This window comes from Coregonus lavaretus, assembly GCF_964263955.1.
Source record: "Coregonus lavaretus genome assembly, chromosome: 31".
Classification (NCBI taxonomy): Eukaryota; Metazoa; Chordata; class Actinopteri; order Salmoniformes; family Salmonidae; genus Coregonus; species Coregonus lavaretus.
This window is the reverse complement of record NC_140018.1, coordinates 22,684,862-22,709,952: the sequence shown is the minus strand read 5'-3', so window position 1 is coordinate 22,709,952 and position 25,091 is coordinate 22,684,862. Positions and strand designations below refer to the sequence as shown.

Genomic DNA, 25,091 nt, shown 5'->3' with positions numbered 1-25,091 from the left:
AACCTGTTGACCTTTCAGAAAATCTCCACAATCCTGGAAGTGATAAAATATGTTACTCTTTAAACTGTGTCGGACAGCTGATCAATTCTTTATTAAAATAATGCAATATGTTTTTTAACTAACATTTTAAATATTAAAACAGACAAAAAGCAATAAAACACGTTTGAAAACATAACATACAAGAACAAAATCACCTCCAAAAAGTACCACCTCATCAGAATGGAGCCCCTTATCCATGTTTTGTACCCAAATGAATGAACCAAGCAGACATGCTTTGTTGCTTACAGCAGAGCTAGACATTATGCAACGAGCAGAGTTTTCTTCACATTACTACCACACAGGATTCCTTTCTATCGCTCCAGAGAAGGTACAGTAGCAAGGGCTCTTTCCCCATATCAAAGTGCCTTTGTGTAGTTTTGTCACAATGTGACAAATTCAATTCATGATCTTGGAGGTGTGGAAACTTACGAAAAGAACTACAACATTTTATGTTTTTATTTTATTTTGCAAAACATTGTGAAGCTTTTTCTTCAACTGCGGGGAGGACCACCTTGGCAAAACTTTTCTCCTATTAATAACATGTGTATAAACCTTAATAACTGAAAAGGTGAACCGTTATTTTTTGGATAGGTTTGCTATATGGCCGACCGCTTGCTACGGTGTGAACATTAGCTTCAACACCGGTGATAAAACACTGGCATAACAAAGAAAGTCTCCAACTTCAAGTCTGACTTGGAGTCCAGTCCAAGAGAAATAACTTTGTCAAAGAATCATATAGCTAGACTTGTTAGTGAGGTGAGTTCCACTTCAAAAGCATTTTCTCATTACTGTTCTGTACCACTGACATGTATGAGACAACTAGAGATAGATGAGTGGCATTAGTGACTGCCTGTGTACATGTGGTTTGTGTACTGGTGTTTTGTTTGTGTCCTGGTCTGTGTGTTTGCCAACTGATAAATGCTACATCTATTTCAAATAATCCACATACAGTGAGCTCCAAAAGTATTGGGCCAGTGTTACATTTTGTTGTTTTGGCTCTGTACTCCAGCACTTTGGATTTGAAATTATCCAATGACTATGAGGTTAAAGTGCAGACTGTCAGCTTTAATTTGAGAGTATTTTCACAAATACCATACCCCCAAGACATGCTAACCTCTCACCATTACAATAACAGGGAAGGTTAGCATTTTTGGGGAGGTATGATATTTGTCATTATTCACAATTCCTTCAAGACTTTCAGTAATCATGGTAGCATCCACATTAATGTAGAAGTGTTTAGAAACATATTCTATTTACAATAAAAGTGACTCCAAAATACACAATACATTATTTACCATTAATTTCTATTGGGTACAAAATCTGAAACACATCCAAAACAAACAGCAAACGCATCCAACACAAGCTTGATGTAATCATTGTGTGCTAGGAATATGAGACCAAATACTAAACTTTTGACTACTTTAATACACAAGTGAATTTGTCCCAATATTTTGGTCCCCTAAAATGGGGGGACTATGTACAAAAAGTGCTGTAACTTCTAAACGTGCTGGAGTAGAGTGCTAAAACAACAATAAATGTGTCACTGTCCCAATACTTAGCAGCTCACTGTATTTTTCCAGATAAATAATACTCACACTGTGATTGCTGCTGTAGACCCAGTAAAGCATGTGTCAAACTCATTCCATGGAGGGCCAAGTGTCTGCAGGTTTTCACTCCTCCCTTGTACTTAATAATAAAAGGTCACTAATTAGTAAAGAACTCCCCTCACCTGGTTGTCTAGGTCTTAATTGAAAGGAAAAACCAAAAACCTGCAGACACTAGGCCCTCCATGGAATGAGTTTGACACCCCTGCAGTAAAGAGACTGCATGGGATAGATACTGCTGAGCAAGACTGAAAGAGGATCTCAAGCTCACAAATACATGTAATCTTTCATGGCACTACAACGTTCCTTACTTCCATTTATGAGGGATAGCACATGCAGTTTGACAAAAAGGGGAATTTTAGCTCTACAGAAAACGTCCCTTTTCAAATAAACAAGGCAACATCTAGAACCCTCAAACTCAACTCTGGAACGCGAAGCCAGTTCCACTGTGTTTTGTTATTGTTCCCCTCTAAACCAGGGACTAATTTAGACCTGGGACACCAGGTGGGTGCAATTAATTATCAGGCAGAAGAGAAAATACAGGCTCTGGACTTCATAGGGTAAGAGTTGAATACCCGTGATCTAGAAGCAGAAATAATTTTTAGCATTTAACAGATACAGCAACTAGCTGTGCCTGTGATGTATATATGGTGCACAAGTACAAAACCACATAATTATTTGATATACTGTTATCAAATAAATATGATTTGGGGAACTGGAAACAATACAACCTAAGAATCCCATTAACCAATGCTATGAGCCAGGAAATGAGCACCAGTTTCAAGTCCCTGTTTTCCCAATAACTTAAAAGGTATTTCATGTCCAATCCTTGCAAGGTTAGCAGTAGAGTTTCACTGAGAAAATCAGTCCACATAATTAAATACACGTGAATAAGCAATTCTCTGGAAGATGCAAGTGACAAAATTCAAATCCATCTATAATATAATATAATATAATATGCCATTTAGCAGACGCTTTTATCCAAAGCGACTTAGTCATGTGTGCATACATTTTTACGTATGGGTGGTCCCGGGGATCAAACCCACTACCCTGGCGTTACAAGCGCCATGCTCTACCAATTGAGCTACAGAGGACCATACAGTGTCTTATGCATACAGTGTCTTCAGAAAGTATTCACACCCCTTGACTTTTTCAGCCTAAATTTAAAATGGATTAGATTGAGATTGTGTGTCACTGGCCTACACATAATACCCCATTATGTCAAAGAGGAATTATGTTTTTAGAAATAGTTACAAATTAATTAAAAATGAAAAGCTGAAATGTGTTCAGTCAATACGTTTTCAACTCCTTTGTTATGGCAAACCCAAATAAGTTCAGGAGTAAAAATGTGCTTAACATGTCACATAATACATTGCATGGACTCACTGTGTGCAATAAGAGTGTTTAACATGATTTTTGAATGACTGCCTCATTGCTTTACCCCACACATACAATTATCTGTAAGGTCCCTCAGTCCAGCAGTGAATTTCAAACACAGATTCAACCACAAAGACCAAGGATGTTTTCCAATGCCTCGCAAAGAAGGGCACCTGTTGGTAGATGGGTAAAAATAAAATGCAATATCCCTTTGAGCATGTGAAGTTAATTACACTTCGGAGGGTGTCAATACACCCAGTCACTACAAAGATAAAGGCGTCCTTCCCAACTCAGTTGATGGAGAGGAAGGAAACCGCTCAGGGATTTCACCATGGTGACTTTATAACCTTTACAGAGTTTAATGGTTGTGATAGGAGAAAACTGAAGATGGATTAACAACATTGTAAGTTACTCCACAATACTAACCTAAATGACAGAGGGAAAAGAAGGAAGCCTGTACAGAACAAAAATATTCCAAAACATGCATCCTGTTTGCAATAAGGCACTAAAGTAAAATGGCAAGAAATTAACTTTATGTCCTGAATACAAAGCGTAATGCTTGGGGCAAATCCACACATCACGGATTACCACTCTTCATATCTTCAAGCATGGTGGTGGCTGCATCATGTTATGGGTATACTTGTCATCGGCAAGGATTAGGGAGTTTTTTAGGATAAAAATAAATGGAATAGACCTAAGCACAGGCAAAATCCTAGAGGAAAACCTGGTTCAATCTGCTCTCCAACAGACACTGGGAGACAAATTCACCTTTCAGCAGGACAATAACCTAAAATAGTTTTGGGCCAAATTTACACTGGACTTGCTTACCAAGACGACATTGAATGTTCCTAAGTGGTCTAGTTACCGTTTTGACTTAAAACGGCTTGAAAATCTATGGCAAGACTTGAGAATGGCTGTCTATCAATGATCAACAACCAACTTGACAGTGCTTGCAGAATTTTTAAAAGAATAATGTGCAAATATTGTACAATCCAGGTGTGCAAAGCTCTTAGAGACTTACCCAGAAAGATTCACAGCTGTAATCGCTGCCAAAGGTGATTCTAACGTATTGACTCAGGGGTGTGAATACTTATGTAAATGGTTTTTTTCATTTTTTCATTTCCATTCCCTTTGTGATTATTCTGAAGGAGGCCACTGAGGGCCGCAACGTCAATTTTTTAAACTTGTCTTATAAAGCGCTGCACACTTTCCTGTCCAATGATGTATTTCATTATTTAACATTTCTATAAACATGTTTTCACTTTATCATTATGGGGTATTGTGTGTAGATGGGTGAGAAAAATTTTTTTTTTAATAAATGTTGAATTCAGGCTGTAACAACAAAATGTGTAATAAGTCAAGGCGCATGAATACTTTCTGAAGGCACTGTCTAACATTACCTATGTACATTAATTAAATCAAATAGTCCAAAAACAATTCATTGATGAAAACACCATTTGTCATCAGGAAGGCATCAACTTTCTTTCGAAGAGGGGACAAAAACATATCTGCTCTTTAATACTGTAAAACAGCCAACAGACATTCTGCATCGTTCCCTTTAGATAAAAAAACAAAAAGCCTCTAAGGGGTTTCTGCTTTCTTGCGTTGTGTGGAGACATTCAGAGAGAGAGAGAGACATTCAGAGAGAGAGAGAGACATTCAGAGAGAGAGACATTCAGAGAGAGAGAGAGATGAGGAGTCCCTCACACTGTCAGCAGGTCCTCATCGCTGTCATCCTGGGGGTTTTGTTGTTTCCTGTGGGGGGGTCTGTTGTCACGGCGAGGCTTGGCCCTACCCCTCCTGTCCTCCAGGAGCCCTACCAGGTCCTCGTCACTCTCCTCCTCCAGCAGGGCGCTGCGGAGGGGCCCCGAGGAGCGGGTCCTGGATCCTGAAGGCCGCAGGGTGGTCCGGCCACCGAGGACGCGAACCCCGGGGACGGACAGGACCTCCTCCTCGCTGTCCTCCTGCTCTTCCAGGGAAAAGGAGCGTAGGGCGTCGGCGTTGACGGCCTTGGTGGTGATGTGGCCGTTCTCCTGGCGCACCTTCCCCAGGCGAGAGGACATGGCTGGGGCCTCAATCTCCTCCATCAGCCACTCCATCTCATCCTCCCCTCCCTCATCATCCATGTTCACCTGCAGGGACAGACAAGACAGAGGTGAGATTTAACACTGGGCACTTACCACAACAACACCTACATTGACATGGAATCAATGGCTGTGAAATAATAAACATCGAATTGAAAGAGAATCTATAGCATACTAGGATTTGATGTTGTCTTTAATATAGGAGCGTTACCGGATGTGTAACGTTTGCAGAGCATGCGCCGGCTTATCAAGAGGCTCGCACGGCTCTAACTTACATTTTGAAGATTTCGACGTGCAGCTCAGGCCTGCCTGAGAACAATAGGATAAAGTGGCTCATGCTCTGCTCACGCCGGCAAAAAGTTAGCTTCCAGTGCACCTAGTGCAGCTCCCATAGACCATACATCAGGTTTCTATATCTATGGTAGCATAGCTATGTTGGTTTGATCGGTGTACTATAGTATTTATTAACATGCATACCTTGGAGTATTTATAAGAGACAGGATTTCCTCTCCTACAACATCCAGTAACTTTCTGCATCACCAGCTCCCTGGAAATAGAAAAAGGAGACTTAGGAAAAGATTATAGGGGAGCTATTTCTATATAGATTATTTAATAACAGTACAAAGCTGTGGGGAGTAAAAGAATAGTAGGTATCTCTTACCTCCGCTCTTGTTTGTGCAGTAGCAGAACCAGCAAACAGATGGTCAGCACAAACAATAGCATGCTCAGGACCGCCCGTCTCCTCCCAGACAAGCCCATACTGTCCTCTCCTCCGTCATCATTAGTCTGCTTGGACTCTGAGGTTCTGTATGGCACACCAGACAAAATGTCACACCTCTTTACTTTACACCTCGTAGCATTTTTATAGGACAACTTCGGGTAGTACTTCCTCTGTTTCAAAGCACTTTCTCCTGTTTCGAGACTGAACACCACCCTGACGTCCGTGTGTAAAGAGTTGTTGACTCACACTAGGCCACAGACAGTGGCGGTGTGCCAGGTAAAGAGGTACTGGCATCCATCCGTCTCCAACAGGAACTCTGGGATGCCCTCCCCGGCTGAGGGGTTACATTGGAACAAGATGGTCGACGACACTGTCGTGGAGTTGTCCCGCCCACACACAGACTCAGATGGGACCAGCACATCCAGGTTACCATCTGAGTAGAGAGAGTCCATCCATCAATCACAAGCAGCTTAATGGAGTGAGCTCGTTAAGTCATTGATGTCAATGTAAGTATCATTACTTGATTGCCAAGTACTGTATCTTGTGTTGAAATCCATTTAAATCTTTAATAAGTGCAAGGTGAGACACTGAGGATGTTCAAAACTACTCCCCAAACCCACTCACACTTTATTACCCAAAGCCCCATACCACTTTGGAGTAAACCTGTGTCTGGCCCACGTGTCTTACCTTTGATGTAGTACTTGGCCTTGCTGGAGGATCCGATCTTCCTCCTGTAGTTGTCATTGATCTTCACCTGGCAAATGTTGGCCCCCAGACACTTGGAGAAGGAGCTGTTGGTGATGCCTGACAGCTGAATGTCATAGATGTACTTGTCCCCATTGGCGCGGATGTCCCCAGAGGCCTGGTGGAGCCTACAGAGGGGACAGGGGGACAAAAACCCTGGTCTGAGTACATTCATAAAAGGCTTATTTTATCTTCCCTCTAGTACATTTATAAATGTTTGTTTTATGTTGCCTGCTGCAACTGTAGAGAGGTTAAAATGCGTCAGAGGCCCACTGTTGTTGTGATAGGCATTCATGCAGTTCGGAGCAATATTTGACTCTATCTGATATAAGAGGCTTTGACCTGTGATCTCGCTCTGTCTGGGTTTAGGAAATCCTGATGTGAATCCATGACCAGTCACAGGCACTCCCAACTTGAGTTTACAATTTATAACCTCAATGACCTGAAGATAACATGTTTTTGGCTCAGCAAATGAACTTGACTCATAACAGGTTTCAACAAGATGGTCAGAGTTAATGGTTTAACTCTGGGTGTTGTGGTCCTCTGTAGCTCAATTGGTAGAGCATGGCGCTTGTAACGCCAGGGTAGTGGGTTCGATCCCCGGGACCACCCATACGTAAAAATGTATGCACACATGACTAAGTCGCTTTGGATAAAAGCGTCTGCTAAATTGCATATTATATTATATTATATTATGATGTTTACTGGTTACTGTATGTCAATATCCTCATTAGTGGATCTGTAGGGTGAAGATGATACATGGCCTGGGTTGTTGTGACAATAAAAGTTGGTTGATTGAACTGTGTTGGTGGTGAGAGGTGTCACCTGTGGTAGAGGGCCCCCAGGCTGAAGTTGGCCCCTGTATTGGGGACTTTGATGGTTCCATTGACCATCACCACCTCACGTTGTTGAACAGCGCATGCCGCACGCGTCTCCCAGCCCAGCACGAATTCACACGAGGCTTCATCCACGCTACGCAGAAAGAAACAGAGTCACTGAGTGTGTGTGTGTGTGTGTGCGTTTGTGTGTGTACAGTATGTGTGTGTGGTAGTGAGAGTTAACAAGCATCCTTCAAGGAATTACAAATTAAACCGTGAGCGATGAAAAAGTTTAACTAAAAAAATAAATGACGTTCAAGACTTGAAACTGACGTTTAAGTGGTCAATTTTCAACTATGAAGGAGGTTAGAAGTGCCTCTTCAACTTGAACATTCAGTAACTTTTCCTAGTGTTGCTGAGTTGGATACAGGTTTGTTTTGCCCACAAGGCCAAATATTTTTGCTGACTGAGGGCCAGTTGGCTTTTCCCTGTAGGAGAGGTAACCTGGTCCCAGATCTGTTTGTGCTGTATAGCCAACAACAACACAAGTTGGTTATATGTCACAAAGAGATCTGGGACCGGGCTACAGGAAAGGAAGCTCTCCCAGGCTAACTACTCACAGCCCACTCACCTCAGCAGCTTGGGATGGCCTATATTAGGACCACATGTCAGCTGGACAACTGTCTTGGCCTGGAGGCTGTTGCCACACACAGTGTCTCCCATAGCATAGCTCACTAGGATCTTCTTATCTGGGAAAAGGAGGGATGGTTAAAGGGGATACGTCTACCAGGACTAATATTACTGGGTTCCTTAAAGGGGATAAGTCTACCAGGACTAATATTACTGGGTTCCTTAAAGGGGATACATCTACCAGGACTAATATTACTGGGTTCCTTAAAGGGGATAAGTCTACCAGGACTAATATTACTGGGTTCCTTAAAGGGGATAAGTCTACCAGGACTAATATTACTGGGTTCCTTAAAGGAGATAAGTCTACCAGGACTAATATTACTGGGTTCCTTAACAAACACACAAACCTAAGAAGAACGTAAGAAGTTTCAGTTCATTACACAAACATGACATCTTGAAATAAGTAAGTGTCAGTAAGTCAGTCTGTAAAACCCACCAGAGACGGCCATCTTCTGGGTGTAGATAAGACCCAGGGTCTGGGTCTTCCCCTCGCTGGTCCTCCGGCACACTGTGGCTCCCTCAGGGCAGTCTAGCAGGCCCCCATGGATCCCCTGGCACAGGTTGATGTAGTACCTGGAGACAGCAGAGACAACCTAGAGTTTAAATGTTTTCTAGCATCTAACCACTACTGTGCATGTTCAGTCTTCATCAAGTGGTACAGACAGAGAGATAGAGAGAGAGGAGTAGGGAAAAGTTAAACATACGCTGTTTTGTTGTGGCTGAACTTCCAGGGCTCGGTGAGAGAGGAGAGGGTGCGCAGGTTGTAGGTCTGGTGCTGGTTCACCAGCTTACACTCCATCTTCTTAGGCGGGCACACAGCCTTGGTTTTCCATTGGAAGGTGGCAGCGCAGCCCCCTGTCTCACTCAGCAGCTGTGGGGTACCATGGCCGGCCGACTGGTCACAGGTGAACAGGATGGATGACTGCCTCTTCCCCGTCACTGAGAGACATGACACACACAGCAGAGCTAAGCCCAGAACCTCAAGGAAACACACACTCAAAATAAGACGGCCCCTTCATTGCTTTGACCAGTCATTACCGTGAGCGCAGAATCCCCATTTCTTGTCCTTGTCAAAGTCATTGGTGGTGGCACACCAGAGTCTCCCATCCATCCTGCCCTCGGTTGTACACAGTGTATACGACTTCTTCAGGAAGTTGAAGGGAAACACGCACACCTCCTCATTCTCAGTCACTGAAATGGAGAAATGGAAACCATAAGGCCCAAATGAGCTTCACTTTGGGATACAGCACCACAACAACTTCATCAAAGCATCATAGGCTGCCTCTTATGTGACACCCTATTCCCTATAACCCACTGCTACATTGGACACTGGTCAAACAATGTGTGGTATAGAGGTTGTCATTTGACTTGCCCATAGACACCAGGGTGTGGGACTGAGGATAGCATGTCTAACCTGGAGGGCAGATGTCTCCTCCTCCATACTGCATGAAGACAGCTTGCTCCTCGTGTTTGTAGTCCATAGTCATGGCCTGACTGATGCCATAGGAGAACACTGATCCGCCTGGCGACTGCACACACACTGCACTGTTCTTACAGCTGGGGTCTGCCACCACCCCACACACATTGATCTTATAGGTCTCTGAGCCAACAGGCACCTGGCAGAGAAAGACAATGGGTCATGAAAAACAATAATGCCTACTTTTAGAAAGAAAGCCCTGTCCACTGAATAGATGTGTTAATGCATAGATAACACGTATAGCTAAGTATAACATAATATGTAGATATGTTGAGGGTAAAGAGGTCACATATAAAAGGTCAACCCACCTGAATCTCCCCAGAGAGGGGTGAGAGGTCAAAGGTGAACTGCAGCTGTGAGTCTGTCAGGTTGCAGCCTCTGGTCTGCGTGGAGTCAGGACAGACCACGGGAGTGGCCCACTCAAACACATACATACAGTTGTGCTTTCTGATCATCTGGGGCGAGCCCTGGGGGGACAGGAGAGAGGCTTTAATACCGCAAAGGCTAAACATGCACAAGCTTTCCAAGACACCAAACCTCATTTTCAAAGAAATTACTTCCATTTCTGAACTCTGCCATCTTTCAACACAAGAGACATCAGTGAGAAAACAAGCCAATAAGAGGTCTCTAATATACAGACACGTCATCTCTTCCACTGGTGTGGTACTGACCAGCTCCAGGCCCCTCTGGCAGGTGAACAGGATGGTGGAGGTGTAGTTCTGGGTGGGGTCAGAGGGGCAGGCGGTGGTGCTGTTGAAGGTGATTGACACCTCATTGGTCACGCTGTTAAACTCCGGACCGGAGGTGATTCGACCAATGTCCTGTTAGCAAGAGAGAGACACAGGGAGAGAAATCATTGAACATGTTGGTTTGTAAACACAGAGGGAATACTATTGAATAGTCTTCATTTCTGCTGTGTGTGTGTGTGTGTGTGTGTGTGTGTGTGTGTGTGCATGCGTTTCTGTGTTTGTGACTCACTACGGGGGGCCCTTGTTCAGGGTCCATGCAGACAGCGGCCCCTGGGGGACATGTGACCCCAGGGATGGGGTTTAGGGGCTGGCAGATGTTGACATAGAAGTCAGGAGACTGGTCCTTGTCCACCAGGTCCTGGTTGATGGCTGTGTAGTAGCCCGTCACGTGGATCAGTGGGGTCAGGTCGATTAGGCTAGAGCCGTTCAGGACTGAACACTTCATCTACGGAACACATCATGAAAGTGAGACAGACGAGGGGGCTAGCAAAGACAAAAGGCATACATCAGGCAGCAAAGTGAATTTACATATTAAAGTCCCTATTGCAAAATGTACAAATATAATACACCTATTACAGCAAAACAATTCTAATACAAAATTGATAGCTGTTAAGATTTTTACACCTCTATATGTCAGTTGAGGTTAAACTGAACATACAGATAATCCATAAAGGTCTACCATTCAGCAGACGAAACATGATGTATTAATAAACCCTTTTTCCTTCCACCTCATAGTGGTAACTAACAGTACAGTCAATAGCACACAAACGACTTAGTTTAGCTAGTCAACACAGACAGTCAGTTAGCCTCAGTAATCAGTAGATGGGCCTCTGTTGACATCTGATCTCTACCACACTGCTACTTTATCAAGCAGCACACTGACTTGTTTGAAATGACTTTACATCAAGGGCTCATTGGTTGCCTGATCTGTATGGCATGACTGGTAAGCACTATTGAAGAAATTCCACCTATCAAAAGGCAAATTGCCATAATGCTTACATCTATCCAACCCTTCAGATCTACTAAGTCAAAGGGGTAGGAGGCTACGGGTTGTTTTGGAATTGGGAAACGCCACTGGTCATTACCTGGTGTTGGCACACCAAGGCTGTGTGCCAGGAGAAGAAGTGTGTGCAGGTGTTCTTGTCCGAGTCCACCAGTACCGGCCCCGTGCTGGCCTCACCATGGGCCTTGCACACAAAGCTGATGATGCTCTTGTGTGTGAGGGCGGGGTTGGCGGCACACACAGCCCCACCCTCATAGGTCAGTTCCACCACCTGGTCCAGGTATGACAGCTTCCTGCTGGCCCGCCCGCCACTCAGAGCATTCTTGGTCCCCTTGATACACACACCTGCACCTTCACACATCAAAACGACCATAAGTGACTGACTGGTGACAGTCTTCAAGACAATAAGGACGACATGTTACACAGAGCCAGAGACCATTACATAACCCAGCTGCATACAGTGATGGAAAAAAGGATTTGATCCCCTGCTGATTTTGTACGTTTGCCCACTGACAAAGACATGATCAGTCTATAATTTTAATGGTAGGTTTATTTGAACAGTGAGAGACAGAATAACAACAACAAAATCCAGAAAAACGCATGTCAAAAATGTTATAAATTGATTTGCATTTTATTGAGGGAAATAAGTATTTGACACCTCTGCAAAACATGACTTAGTACTTGGTGGCAGAACCCTTGTTGGCAATCACAGAGGTCAGACGTTTCTTGTAGTTGGCCACCAGGTTTGCACACATCTCAGGAGGGATTTTGTTCCACTCCTCTTTGCAGATTTTCTCCAAGTCATTAAGGTTTCGAGGCTGATGTTTGGCAACTCGAACCTTCAGCTCCCTCCACAGATTTTCTATGGGATTAAGGTCTGGAGACTGGCTAGGCCACTCCAGGACCTTAATGTGCTTCTTCTTGAGCCACTCCTTTGTTGCCTTGGCCGTATGTTTTGGGTCATTGTCATGCTGGAATACCCATCCACGACCCATTTTTCAATGCCCTGGCTGAGGGAAGGAGGTTCTCACCAAAGATTTGACGGTACATGGCCCCGCCCATCGTCCCTTTGATGCATTGAAGTTGTCCTGTCCCCTTAGCAGAAAAACACCCTCAAAGCATAATGTTTCCACCTCGGTGGGGATGGTGTTCTTGGGGTCATAGGCAGCATTCCTCCTCCTCCAATCACGGCGAGTTGAGTTGATGCCAAAGAGCTCGATTTTGGTCTCATCTGACCACAACACTTTCACCCAGTTCTCCTCTGAATCATTCAGATGTTCATTGGCAAACTTCAGACGGGCCTGTATATGTGCTTTCTTGAGCAAGGGGACCTTGCGGGCGCTGCAGGATTTCAGTCCTTCACGGCGTAGTGTGTTACAAATTGTTTTCTTGGTGACTATGGTCCCAGCTGCCTTGAGATCATTGACAAGATCCTCCCGTGTAGTTCTGGGCTGATTCCTCACCGTTTTCATGATCATTGCAACTCCACGAGGTGAGATCTTGCATGGAGCCCCAGGCCGAGGGAGATTGACAGTTATTTTGTGTTTCTTCCATTTGCAAATAATCGCACCAACTGTTGTCACCTTCTCACCAAGCTGCTTGGTGATGGTCTTGTAGCCCATTCCAGCCTTGTGTAGGTCTACAATCTTGTCCCTGACATCCTTGGAGAGCTCTTTGGTCTTGGCCATGGTGGAGAGTTTGGAATCTGATTAATTGATTGCTTCTGTGGACAGGTGTCTTTTATACAGGTAACAAACTGAGATTAGGAGCACTCCTTTAAGAGTGTGCTCCTAATCTCAGCTCGTTACCTGCATAAAAGACACCTGGGAGCCAGACATCTTTCTGATTGAGAGGGGGTCAAATACTTATTTCCCTCATTAAAATGCAAATCAATTTATAACATTTTTGGCATGCGTTTTTCTGGATTTTTTTGTTGTTATTCTGTCTCTCACTGTTCAAATAAACCTACCATTAAAATTATAGACTGATCATTTCTTTGTCAGTGGGCAAACGTACAAAATCAGCAGGGGATCAAATACTTGTTTCCCTCACTGTAAACCACCTTTGTGAATCCTATCTGATCCATGACTCAGTGAGCTGATCACTGCTGGCAGGACTGTTGACTGATTCCTGTTGGGATCTGGTTTTGACCAGTACCGGGCAGAGCTTTCCCAGCCAAACCAGAGCTTGTGAGATATAACATGGTTGTACCTGTGTCTGGTCCACAGCCTGCGTTGGCTACTTCCGTACACACATTGAGCCGGAACATCTTCTTAGGGTCCAGGTTGTCGTACACAGTGTATCCTCCCTCTTGGCTTAGTCCGTTCAGGTCAAAGAGGTGGCCTGGGTTCAGGAGGGCAGCATAGTGCAGACACATGTCAAAACAAAACAATAGCACATGGAGGAGTTGCACTGAGATCCTATGAGAATGATGGTATTTTTCCATGTTAATCATACTCAATGCAAATACTTTCTCAGAATTGTAATATGGCCTAGTGCAGGCAAACTCCTTTCAGTTTTCAGTGTTGGAGTGGGACTCACCCGTGACTGGATTGGTGACTCTGCAGTCTCCGTGCTGACTGCTGTTGAGGGGGCAGGCAGCTGCAGTGAACCACACAAAGGTGTAGACACAGTCCTCTATGGCCGTTATCAGTGTAGGCCTTGAGTCCTGGAGCAGGGACAGGAGAAACATGTTCAGTCTACTCAGCCTGTGTTACGTGTGTATGTGTGATGTCTATGATCCCTTACCACTTTGTCCCGGTCACATGTGAAGCGTACGATGGTACTCTTCTTCCTCTGTCCACCGGGACAAATCTCTCCGTTGGTGTACTTGAGTACCAGGATGTTCTGGTCCCACCGTGGCGCCGACTCGGCCTCTCCTAGACTCACATACTGCTCCCCACTCTTCAGACAGGAAGCTGCGTTGGACGGACACTTCCAGGAGCCTACAACATGAGGAGAGGAAATAAATATGTATCCCATGGTTCAAGCGTGGATTATAATTGCACCACATTCAAACTGTGACTGAAGACTTTACGAGAATGTTGATGTTTGTTCACACAAATTGGGAAATTAAAACTACACAGGAACCACCAGTGTCCTTCATATAAAGGATGCTGGTGTTGGGGATAGGCACTTACCCCCCTGTTGCACCAGAGACTTGCAGACGTTGATGTAGTAACGCTCCTGCTTCCCAGTGGTGGGCTCCACCACCCAGTTTCTGGAGTCCAGGGCCAGAGAGGAGAGGTCGTACGAGTTGCCATTAGAATCTCTGTGGGGGGGAAAATACCGAACAGTCAGTCAGAAATAACTGACAAAGGGGAAACTTGTCATTGTCTGGGAGGAAGAGGAGGTTGTGTTGGGAAGACAGCTCCCAGAATAGAATAGAATAGAATAGAATAGGACTATCCGTACTGGTAGGAGCAGCTGGTAGTCTTGACTGGGATACAGGCGAGAGCAGTACGCCAAGTAAAAAGGTAGGTGCACTCTGCAGTCTCCTTGATGAACTCTGGCACCCCCTACAGGCAGAAACAACACAACAACCTTGTAACTTCCACATTCACAAACACTTTGTGACGAGCATAGATGTTATATTACACGTTTGCTCTTTAGCTTCACTCAGACTCACAGGGTTCATTTTAGGATGACAGGAGAAGTAAATCTCTGTGGATCTCTGGTAGATCTTGTGGCATGTCTCCCCACCAGTGTAGTTGAGGATGAACTGATCTCCAACATAGCTCAGCGTCTGTGAGGCCATCCCTTTGATGAATAATCAACAAGCTGTTTGTCTGAGGTTTCATCAAAGCTTTATAAAGAAGTTGAACCAACTCAAGTTATTTTTGGACAGATTTACATACCAGCGATTCTGTGGGTACTGCCTTTCACCTGACAGGCTGACACCTGGTCACTTCCTGGGTCTTTGTGTGTGCAGATCCCGCTCTGAAGCCCCCCGCAGACAGAGAAGTGGTACTGGTACTGGCCACTCTTCACCATGTAGTCCTTCCCTGACAGGGAGCTCATGTCAAACATGTAGCCACTTCTGGGATCCTTGACTTTACAGTTTTCACCTGCAGGAGTCAGGGAGAGGAGAGTTACCTTGAGCACGATGATGACACCGGTGGAGAGAAGTATCAGTCTTAGCCAGAGCCACGACACTAAACATGGCAGCCTCCTCCTCCCAAACCTACCCTGAGCACTGGTGAGAGGACACGCCTCAGAGGTTCTCCAGACGAACACATATTCACAGCCGTCTTGAAGGTCAAATACAGGAGATCCCTGTTAGTAAAGGAACCAAACAAGAAAAATATAGGTATTAGGAGGGAAAATATATGGTAAATGGGATCAGTAACATCAATAAGTAACATTTCATACAGATTCTTGCCACAACATAACATGGAAGAGCATTCCCATACAGAGCAAGCTGCAAGTGTATGTTACTCACAGGGTTGTCGTCACAATGGAAGATGATACGTGTGGAGTGGTGGCCTTTGTCACAGCGGTCCCCGTTGAGGTAGACAATGCTGATGGAGCCGTCAGAGGCCACCTGTGGGCTGGACTGGACGTAGCCCAGGTTTACACCTTTACCCTCCATGGTGCCACACGCACCCAGGAGACCAGCTGCAGATGGAGGTGGACAATTAGCAAAGAATGCCATTAACATTGACAGTACCTCACACAGAGAGAGAAACTAATCGACTCCTTTGTGGTACAAACGTATAAAAAGACAGACACTCATACTGTATACAGTCTGACTGAAACACATGCATGTAGTCAAACGCAAAAGCTGAACATCGATTAATACTGATTGACTGACGGAACAGCACCCTTTTAAAAAATATTTTATTTTACTTTCTACCTTTCCCCCCCCAATTTCATGATATCCAATTGGTAGTTAGTCTTGTCCCATCCTCGCAACTCCCGTACGGACTCGGGAGAGGTGAAGGTCGAAAGCCATGCGTCCTCCGAAACACGACCCTGCCAAGCCGCACTGCTTCTTGACACACTGCTCGCTTAACCCGGAAGCCAGCCACACCAATGTGTCGGAGGAAACACTGTATAACTGGCGACAATGTCAGCGTGCATGCGCCCGGCCCGCCACAGGAGTCGCTAGAGCGCGATGGGACAAGGACATCCCGGCCGGCCAAACCCTCCCCTAACCTGGACAACGCTGGGCCAATTGTGGTCCACCTCATGGGTCTCCCGGTCGCGGCCGGCTACGACACAGCCCGGGATCGAACCCGGGTCTGTAGTGACGCCTCAAGCACTGCGATGCAGCGCCTTAGACCGCTGCGCCACTCGGGAGGCCTGGAACAGCACCCTTTTAATCCTCATAAAGGCCAAGCAATGACTCATTGCCTGGCCTTCACATAGGCTAATTGCATGCGACTCACCGGGGCATCCCTGGACTGGAGGCAGAGGTTTACACACGTTGATGAAGAAACTGCGTTTCTTGGCCTGCTCAGAAGTGTCGATGGCCACCCAGGGACTGTCTTCACTGTCCCTGCTCAGGTGACTCAGGTCATACTCGTTACCATGGGAATCTGAAAGAGTAGGACAAACAATCACTCTGTGAATCCAGGATGAGAAGCTGAACAATATCTTTCAATTAATGAGAAGACCCATTTCTATGACCAGTTTGATAAAGTGATATACGCCACGTTAGAGCCATACTGAAGACATCTATATCGTGACCCCAATCATGTGAAAAAAGTATTTAATTAACAGCCAATGTTAACTTTTTTATTTGGGGCTATGGCAGTCAATAGCAAAACATTCTAACAGTAATTCTGATTGTGTTCTCAACTCGCATACAGTACATTTAATGTGGGGCTATGACAGTCTATTGCAAATTAGTCTGAAATGTCTAATGCCGTGTTCAAAACAACTGGGAACTCTGAAATCTCAGACTTTTGAGCGTTCAAGAGAACTCGGAAAAAACAAGCTCCGACTGGGAAATATCGTTTTGAACAGTCATCCAACTCGGAATTCCAAGTCGGGAACTCGGGCCTCTTTCTAAAGCTCCGACTTTCCGACCTGTAGATCAATGATGTCATGATTTGACCTAGTTTTTTTTCTAGAGTTCCCAGTTGTCTTGAAAGCACCATTATCTCACCACCACTAATGAGATGGGTGTGCTTGATGCATGTCGCGTCAGAGCTTCTCAAAGTCAGGAGCTATGGTCAACAGTGCGCACCTCATCTCTGGTGTCACATCCAACCTGGATTGATATTTGGTTTTAATGCAGACGAGAGAACAGCTGAATCCAGCTTCACACAGATATGCGCTGGCGAAGGGTACCATGAGTTGTAATGCTCTGTGGGAGACGGCAGGGTATTATTCCCTTTGAGTCAGGAACCAAAAGTCCTCCGTAGTGACCCGTGAAGCCGTCGTCTGCAGCATTCGGTCACATGACAGCTCGAGAGGACCCACTTGACTGTTGCACTTGAATAGTTCCGATTCAAGCGCAATGGTCAAGTGCGGCCTTTTCCCACAATCTAAGGGCACTCTCTGGTGGAATTGTGTATTTTAGATTTCAATCATTTTTATTTTTATTAAGGTTATCCACATTACAATGATTTTGAGATACAAAGACGATACTTTAAAAAACATATATGTTTTTCTTTTTTGGGGGATTTTGGAAATTCGCAACCTCTAGTTTGGGAACCGCTGCATTAACAGTTTTGTTCCTACCAGTGACCCGACAATCCACAGGGGCAGGGATGCATGCCAGAGCTGTGGAGAACTCAAAGAGGACATCATGGGTGACGAGTGTGGACGAGCTGAGCTCCTCTCGGACCAGTTTCAGAGTGCCGAGGTGGGCGTCCTGGTCACAAACAAAACTAACGGTGAAGGTGTCCCTGGTGCCTGGGGGGGAGAGGGAGGAAACAAGTTAGTGCTCAGACTAAAACATTCATAACCTGACTTTAGTACACTTTAGTGTCCAAAACATGCATTTAGTTCAGACTTCCATATTCCAGCAATGCTAATTTAGCCACAGTGTTAGCCCGTTGGTGAGTGATGATAGTTGGATCCATCGACTGTACCTGTAGTCCTCTTCATGTCTCCTTTGTATGTGAGTGTGAGCAGGCCGTCAGTAGAGTACTGTGGAGATCTCTCCACTCCCACAGGACTAACAACCTGGCCATTGTCCAGCTCACAGCCACCTACAGGCTTCCCCTGGTCCTTCCCACACTCTGCCACCTCGCCACAGATATTCACCTGGGGGGAGGACAGTGTCATATAGTCAGGCACAGTGCCCAACAACTCTACTACACGAAAAATGTGCTTCTGTACATTTCACTCCAATAGCAGACAAGAAATTCACCCCAGGAAGGGCTAGCCTTGGGCTAGCCTTGGGAAATACACATTATTCACAATTTCTGCTATGAAGGCCTGAGGACACAAAACTAAGACAGCTTGACTGTGACTTACCACAAAGGTTTTCCCATTGCCTTCAGCCTTGTAGCCAGTCTTGGAGGCCAAAGGAAGCAGATTGAACTCAAAGCCAGTGTTGGGATCCCTCACAGAGCAGGTCTGCCATAGAATAGAAGACAGAACCATCAACAAAAATAATTGATGAGACCAATCTAACAGAAGGTCTTTACAGACATCATGCACCCATTTCAGGGGAAATGGAAAGAAAGCCTGTGATGTGACTTCCGCTTTTGGATGTTAACAAAGCGACATTGCATCTTAACTCCTCCTCCACATTTACTGGATTGGTTGAACAGTACAGAAGAGAACCTACCCCGACAGTACACATTTTTCTGTCAGGACTAGAAAGAAGCACCGCTCAGGCGTTTCTTTTACACCTGCTATGTTAGGTTAGACATCATGACAAACATTATAATGCTTCCAGTTGATGTGTAATGTAACAGCTCACCATGTTCTTGTCATCAGCCGTACTGATGGCACAAGCTGCCCCGGTCTCCCACATGAAGTTGGTAGTACAGTTCCCATAATTGAGGAAACGAGGGCCGGACGACTGCAGATACACAGACAAAGACAGGCACATCTCAGTGTTACAATCCTAAGCAGACATTATGACATAAAGATTAAACAAAACCAGATTTATTTTTGACACAGTGCCCTATAAATATGCCATTCCACTTACCACAGATCCTCTGGAGCAGACCAGGTGGATGCGTGTGGTGTGGGTGAGTTTCAGGCCGTCTGAGATGCACTCAGAGCCGTCTGTGTACTCCAGCAGCAGGCGGTCCTTCTCCTCGATCGCTGGACCGCTCTTAGCCAGGCCCATGTTAGTGACAGAAACTGTTTCAGACAGAATGCCCTGTTGACAACAACACAGAGAAAGTCCAGAGTCACGTCGAGCTACAGTACTAAGACAGACCCAGAGTGAATGGCTACCAGAACCAGAAGAGGGATACTATCAACCTTACCTTCAATTTATATAAACAACAAAAAAATATATATTTTTTGGGGGAATAGTGTCAACTTTTTAATGCTGTTTATTAATGCGCTGTTTTCCAGATAACACCATTTGTCAGACACTAATCTGGTTATATGAGGAAACTGAAGTGCAAGTTCCATGACCCAAACAGTGTTTAACACACATCCTAGTGAGTAAAACTCATCCTACAGGACATCCTGTATTTCTGACACTAACCTGCTGAGGCTGGTATTTCATCTGGCAGACGGAGGCCTGGCGGTCACAGCCCTGCACGGCGTTCAGAGGACGACACACGTTGATGTAGTACTTCCTCAGGTTGATAGGGTCAGACAGGTCCATGGCCTGCCAGTTCCTCCCTCCACTAGACCGGGAGAGACTGGGAGAGAGGAGGGTTACACACATTATTCCTCAAATATTGTTTCATGTCTGCCTTCATTGGACATTACTAGGACTGGGAGATTTTCATGACCTGACCAGTATAAATTCTAAGCCGTAGTCATTGACCACGTTTACATGCCCACAGTATTCTGGATAGTAGCTCATATCCAGCTTAAGGTCTTATTCGAGATAAGCTATTTACATGCACCTTTGAATCCCGCTCACCGGTATCCCTGTATTCATGAATAAACATAATATTCCTAATTTAAGTTCATATGGGTTAAATGGAATATTAACTGAAATATGGACACTGACTGTAAGCCTATAACCTCTCACATGTAGCCTAATACAATATTAACTCTTGCAGAATTATGCATTTCTTGCAGTAAAATGATTCACCGAATGTTCATTTTGTCTCAGGGAACAGGAGTGGAGAAATATGATTTCTTTCTTTCAGCATCTATTGAGAAAATGCGAATGCGTATGTAACGTGTTATCTTTGACACTGTTATGCAAGCAGACAGTATTTCAAACACATAAAATATGCACCCAAAACAAACTGAAGTCTTATCAGAAAAGTGCTTCATCGTTTTCTCAGCTTTTCATTTCCTTAAAACTGGTCAAACTGATGACATTTGGACATTTTGCACAGGAACAATCTTCCCACTGTTTTGGAATTATTGTGTTTTCTCCCCGGTCCCTAAACGAAACAGACAACTTATCCGGTGTTAACTAGATTACTGATGCATTCATTCTATCAATGTAAGACATTATTCTGGTGAGCACTACTTTATTTAGTCTTCTGGGGCAACAAGTTATGACAGAAGAGAAGCTGCATGTATCTAACTAACTATAGTTGACAAACAAATGGCCTACCAAATGTAGGAAATTATAATATGGCCTACCAAATGTCGGAAATTATAATATGGCCTACCAAATGTCGGAAATTATAATATGGCCTACCAAATGTCGGAAATTATAATATGGCCTACCAAATGTCGGAAATTATAATATGGCCTACCAAATGTCGGAAAGTATAAGCAGAAACATGTCTAAATTAGGGGTGAAAGTAGCCAGTAGGCTTCACAGTCCAGTACGGAGTATCAGCAAAATAAATGATTATGGTGGATATACAGTAACTGCGCAGGTAGCCTACTTTTTGAAGTGATTTGTTTGACAATCAGATGAAAATATCATCACACAACACCCATAATATGCGAAACTGAGCAAGCGCACTGTGAAAAACAACAGTACACAGGATAAGGTGTTTACATGCCACAGTATCCCGTCTAAGATCAGCATATCCCAGGCATCTTATCCGGGTTTCTCATAACCAGGATACAAGCTTTTTCCGGTTATTGTAAACGGGATATGATGTTTATTTGCGTAAACTCAAAAACAGAATACTTGAGTATCCCAAATAATAATGGGATATTAGTGTGCATGTAAACGTGGTCACTGTCTACACCTGGAGTTTTTCCAGATCAAGCTTTGTGTTCTGGGAAAATCCCTGGCCCTAGTCATAACATATCCTTGTGCAGGGGTCTCACCTGGAGAGGTCATACTGGTCCAGTGTGTTGGGGTCTGTCACCACACACTCATGTGGCCTCTCTGGGCAGGCGTAGGATGTATACCACCTGAAGTTATAGGTGTACTTGTCTTCAACCTGTGAGGATCAATATGGTTATGAAAGTGGTATATTCATGGTCAATTATTATACAGGTGAATCACTGCATAGGTGAACCATATGAGGAACTACTTATTAGAGATTGGATGAGCTCTGTCAGCAGGACATGACATGACCCAGTCAGTACCTGAAACTCAGGCTTGCCGGCGCCGGCCTCTCGGTCACAGAGGAATGAGATCATAGTGGAGCGCAGAGTGTGCTGCATGTTGTTGTACTGAGAGCCGTTACCATAGGACAGCTTGATCATCCCATCATAGTAGGACAGCTGAGAGTTAAACTCCCCCAGGCTCCATGAGTTAGAGCCACTGTAACAGACAGACGCACCAAACACAAGAACAGAAGCTGTAGTATTACTACATCCTAAAACAGACAGTACATTCAGACCTCCTCTAACATTAGCCTGAACTCTAAAGCACATTTACAAAGCCCAGATATACGTTTTTTCCTACTACTGTTAGTGGGCATGTCCACCTCCTCTATATTCATAAGGATTTAGTATGATAAAACATGCCTCTGGTCCACCTGACAGGCCCCTGCTTTCAGAGGGCATTTGGCTGCAGTGACAGAGCCACAGACGTTAATGAAGTAGTCATAATCTCCATTGGACATGTTGTAAAAGCCTCCTCCAGGTTTAGACAGGGGGGACAGGTCAAATGAGAACCCTGTAGAGTGAAGACAAAAGAGAAACAGTTATAGTAATGCATTAAAACAGCCATAGTGCATATCTCCATTGCTGGCAGGCATCTGGGTCCAGTGACCTACCAGCTTGGGGGTCTTCCACCTTGCAGTTGTCCCCAACTGTCCTGGACATGACGCAGGCTGCAGCCGTGTACCACTCAAACTCATACACACAGCCATCACTGGACACACTCCGCATGATGGGGGCGCTCTCTAGGTCACCTGGATAGGAGGACAGGGGGTTTTGGGGGGGGGGAAGAGGGGACACACAAAGAAAGTCAGGAGGAGTTGAACAGGTAGACTGAATGCTAGCTAGCTCCACTTTCAGACAATTCATTGTTCACCTTCAACTCTGCGACTAACTTACAAGTCTATCTCCCACTCACCTGGCTTGCACTTCAGAATCATGATAGTCTTCATTTTCATGTTCTTCCTGCATTCATCTCCTTCTGTGTATACCAGGCGTATGTCGTTGCTGTCATTTCTTTTTGTAGGAGAGGTGAGGAATTTGCCCAAGCTGATGACTTTGTCTTTTCCTAAAAGATAGGATTGGATAAATGTTTTAAGGACAACAAACATCTTTGTTTCTCAGATTTGATAGAATGCTGTGTATAGATTGGCATCAGGGGCTGTATTCATAAAGTGTCTGAGTAGGAGAACTGATCTAGGATCAGGTCCCCCTGTTCTTTCATAATCTAAAGAGGCAAAACTGATCCTAGAGCAGCACTCCAACGCCGAGACGCTTTATGAATACAGACCCAGACCTTCTCCAGTCTTACCCACGGCGCAGATGGCAGCGTCCTCAGGGCATGTGCTGGTGGCCCCCTGCTGGAGGACTTTGTGACACACGTTGACGTAGAAGCGCATCCTGTCTGACTTGGGTGCGTTGGCATCCACAGCCTCCCAGTTCTGGGCCGACTCAGACTCTGAAAGACACAGATAACACCACGAACAGAATGTTATGTGGTTTAACCTCCATATTTAAATATGTTAGAGCTCATACTCATCTTTCGGATCACTTTCACTTCAAGTGTAAAATTGGAAGTCAGGTCCTGGGCATTTACATTCATACATGCTGATCTTCAACTCAAGGTTTCAGTACTATGTCTGCTATAGCCCATATAACATCTCTCTATGAATCGAGATTATCCAGGACTCTTACCAGGGTAGCGTGTTAAGGGGGACAGATCATAGTGTTTATACTGGCTGACCCTGCAGAGTAGATCCTCCTCCACCTCCTTGACACAGGCGTAAGCCGACTGCCAGTCAAAGTAATAGGTGCAGTCTGTTTCACCAGCGAACACAGGCGAGCCTCTGCCATCGTTTCCTGGGAATCACACAAATGAGGAATGAGGAAATGAGGAATAATGAGAACGTGATGGATAAGACATGGATTTCTGTCTTAGGGGAGGGACCTCTACAGAATAAAGTATTGTTCATTTAAAAGGGCCTTGTTTTCTTCTTAGACATGCTATGGGTTATGCTCACCTGCTGTTTTGTTGCACTCAAAGTTGATGATGGTCATGCGCTGAAAGCCAGAGCTGCACCTGCTCCCATCTGGATAGATCAGAGTCAGATCGCCATCTGAGTACCTGGAATAGAGTGAAATAAAACATTTTGTAATGTTACAAATTACAAAGAGAAGGAGAGATAAGCTGAGATGGAGCGCGATGAAGAGAAATAGCAAGAAAATATGTATTTATATTAAACAACCTTAGTGTTTGATTGTGGTATCTCCCAGCTATCTTTTTGCTCTGATCTCCCGTTGCTTTGACTTGGCAGGCAGACACATACTGATGGTCGTCAACACACTCTCCTGCCTTGACCTCCCCACACACATTCAGGTAGTAGAAATAGTTGTCCTTCCCATCGCTGCTCTTGGCCTCAGCCATATAGGGGACGTCTGTAGCTACACAGACAGAACGTGACACATTGATATTAGTTATATATATTTCAACACGTATCATTCACTGTTAGAGGAACTAGATTCAACTGTGAATTGAATTAACCTGAGTCAGTGAGAATTAGAAACGTCACATGATTACTCATAGTGTTACACAAAAAATGTGCATTGCCAAATGTTTCTCAAAGCCTGTGTGTGGGGCTGGCGGACTCACAGCCGAGGGTGAGGTGGGTGAGGTCTATGTTGATGTTGTGCTGCTTGCTGGTCAGGGTGCAGTTGTGGCTCTCCAGGTAGTCTCTGTGGCAGGCATACTCCGTCACCCACTCTACCTCAAACCTGCAGTTGGACTTGGCTGTCATCTTGGGGTCACTACCCTGTAATGGCAAGGTCAAAGGTCACACATGACAAAAATGACATCTTATAGCCATAACTGCCTCAAGGAAATGTTGTAGTTTAATCCAAAGTGTTAAAGTGTAGGTTGACATGGAGCATACTTCTATTTGATGAATTACCACTATTCTATATAAAAATACTTTCTGCAGTATGATGAATAGTATGGTTTGTTCAATGGTGGATCCATGGGACAGACACCCAGGTCTCTATTACCTCCTGCCTGCGTGAGGGGCAGATGAAGGTGATAGTGACAGCAGGGGTGTGGCCGCTGCAGAAGTCCGGCGGCCTGTCCGAGGCTCCCTCGTATCGCAGCCTCAATCTGGCACGGTGAGAAAG

At 44.8% G+C, this 25,091-nt stretch overlaps 1 protein-coding gene across 2 annotated transcripts in view; it reads right to left on the bottom strand.

Moving 5' to 3' along the window:
* Positions 1 to 69: 69 nt before the first annotated feature.
* The window catches only part of igf2r (insulin-like growth factor 2 receptor), a 35,683-nt gene continuing 10,661 nt past the window's right edge, over positions 70 to 25,091 (bottom strand). The window contains exons 7-48 of one of the 2 annotated variants that reach the window (XM_084148640.1): positions 24,969 to 25,074; positions 24,577 to 24,736; positions 24,173 to 24,368; positions 23,948 to 24,051; positions 23,622 to 23,786; positions 23,239 to 23,385; positions 22,846 to 22,995; positions 22,544 to 22,681; positions 22,293 to 22,443; positions 21,909 to 22,086; positions 21,645 to 21,760; positions 19,933 to 20,092; positions 19,420 to 19,596; positions 19,189 to 19,290; positions 18,738 to 18,839; positions 18,350 to 18,524; positions 17,997 to 18,170; positions 16,697 to 16,846; positions 15,748 to 15,923; positions 15,494 to 15,581; positions 15,164 to 15,373; positions 14,935 to 15,065; positions 14,721 to 14,824; positions 14,447 to 14,577; positions 14,055 to 14,251; positions 13,848 to 13,974; positions 13,518 to 13,649; positions 11,389 to 11,657; positions 10,533 to 10,748; positions 10,226 to 10,375; positions 9,863 to 10,021; positions 9,492 to 9,693; positions 9,116 to 9,268; positions 8,782 to 9,016; positions 8,514 to 8,650; positions 8,019 to 8,136; positions 7,395 to 7,541; positions 6,513 to 6,697; positions 6,072 to 6,258; positions 5,766 to 5,909; positions 5,582 to 5,651; positions 70 to 5,152 (exon numbers count right to left, since the gene is read on the bottom strand). In XM_084148640.1, coding sequence (XP_084004766.1) covers positions 4,724 to 5,152; positions 5,582 to 5,651; positions 5,766 to 5,909; positions 6,072 to 6,258; positions 6,513 to 6,697; positions 7,395 to 7,541; positions 8,019 to 8,136; positions 8,514 to 8,650; positions 8,782 to 9,016; positions 9,116 to 9,268; positions 9,492 to 9,693; positions 9,863 to 10,021; positions 10,226 to 10,375; positions 10,533 to 10,748; positions 11,389 to 11,657; positions 13,518 to 13,649; positions 13,848 to 13,974; positions 14,055 to 14,251; positions 14,447 to 14,577; positions 14,721 to 14,824; positions 14,935 to 15,065; positions 15,164 to 15,373; positions 15,494 to 15,581; positions 15,748 to 15,923; positions 16,697 to 16,846; positions 17,997 to 18,170; positions 18,350 to 18,524; positions 18,738 to 18,839; positions 19,189 to 19,290; positions 19,420 to 19,596; positions 19,933 to 20,092; positions 21,645 to 21,760; positions 21,909 to 22,086; positions 22,293 to 22,443; positions 22,544 to 22,681; positions 22,846 to 22,995; positions 23,239 to 23,385; positions 23,622 to 23,786; positions 23,948 to 24,051; positions 24,173 to 24,368; positions 24,577 to 24,736; positions 24,969 to 25,074 — 6,748 coding nt within the window. In that variant the 3' untranslated portion in view covers positions 70 to 4,723. The remainder of the gene's footprint in view (positions 5,153 to 5,581; positions 5,652 to 5,765; positions 5,910 to 6,071; positions 6,259 to 6,512; positions 6,698 to 7,394; positions 7,542 to 8,018; positions 8,137 to 8,513; positions 8,651 to 8,781; positions 9,017 to 9,115; positions 9,269 to 9,491; positions 9,694 to 9,862; positions 10,022 to 10,225; positions 10,376 to 10,532; positions 10,749 to 11,388; positions 11,658 to 13,517; positions 13,650 to 13,847; positions 13,975 to 14,054; positions 14,252 to 14,446; positions 14,578 to 14,720; positions 14,825 to 14,934; positions 15,066 to 15,163; positions 15,374 to 15,493; positions 15,582 to 15,747; positions 15,924 to 16,696; positions 16,847 to 17,996; positions 18,171 to 18,349; positions 18,525 to 18,737; positions 18,840 to 19,188; positions 19,291 to 19,419; positions 19,597 to 19,932; positions 20,093 to 21,644; positions 21,761 to 21,908; positions 22,087 to 22,292; positions 22,444 to 22,543; positions 22,682 to 22,845; positions 22,996 to 23,238; positions 23,386 to 23,621; positions 23,787 to 23,947; positions 24,052 to 24,172; positions 24,369 to 24,576; positions 24,737 to 24,968; positions 25,075 to 25,091) is intronic. The other variant, XM_084148641.1, reaches the window with a different exon arrangement.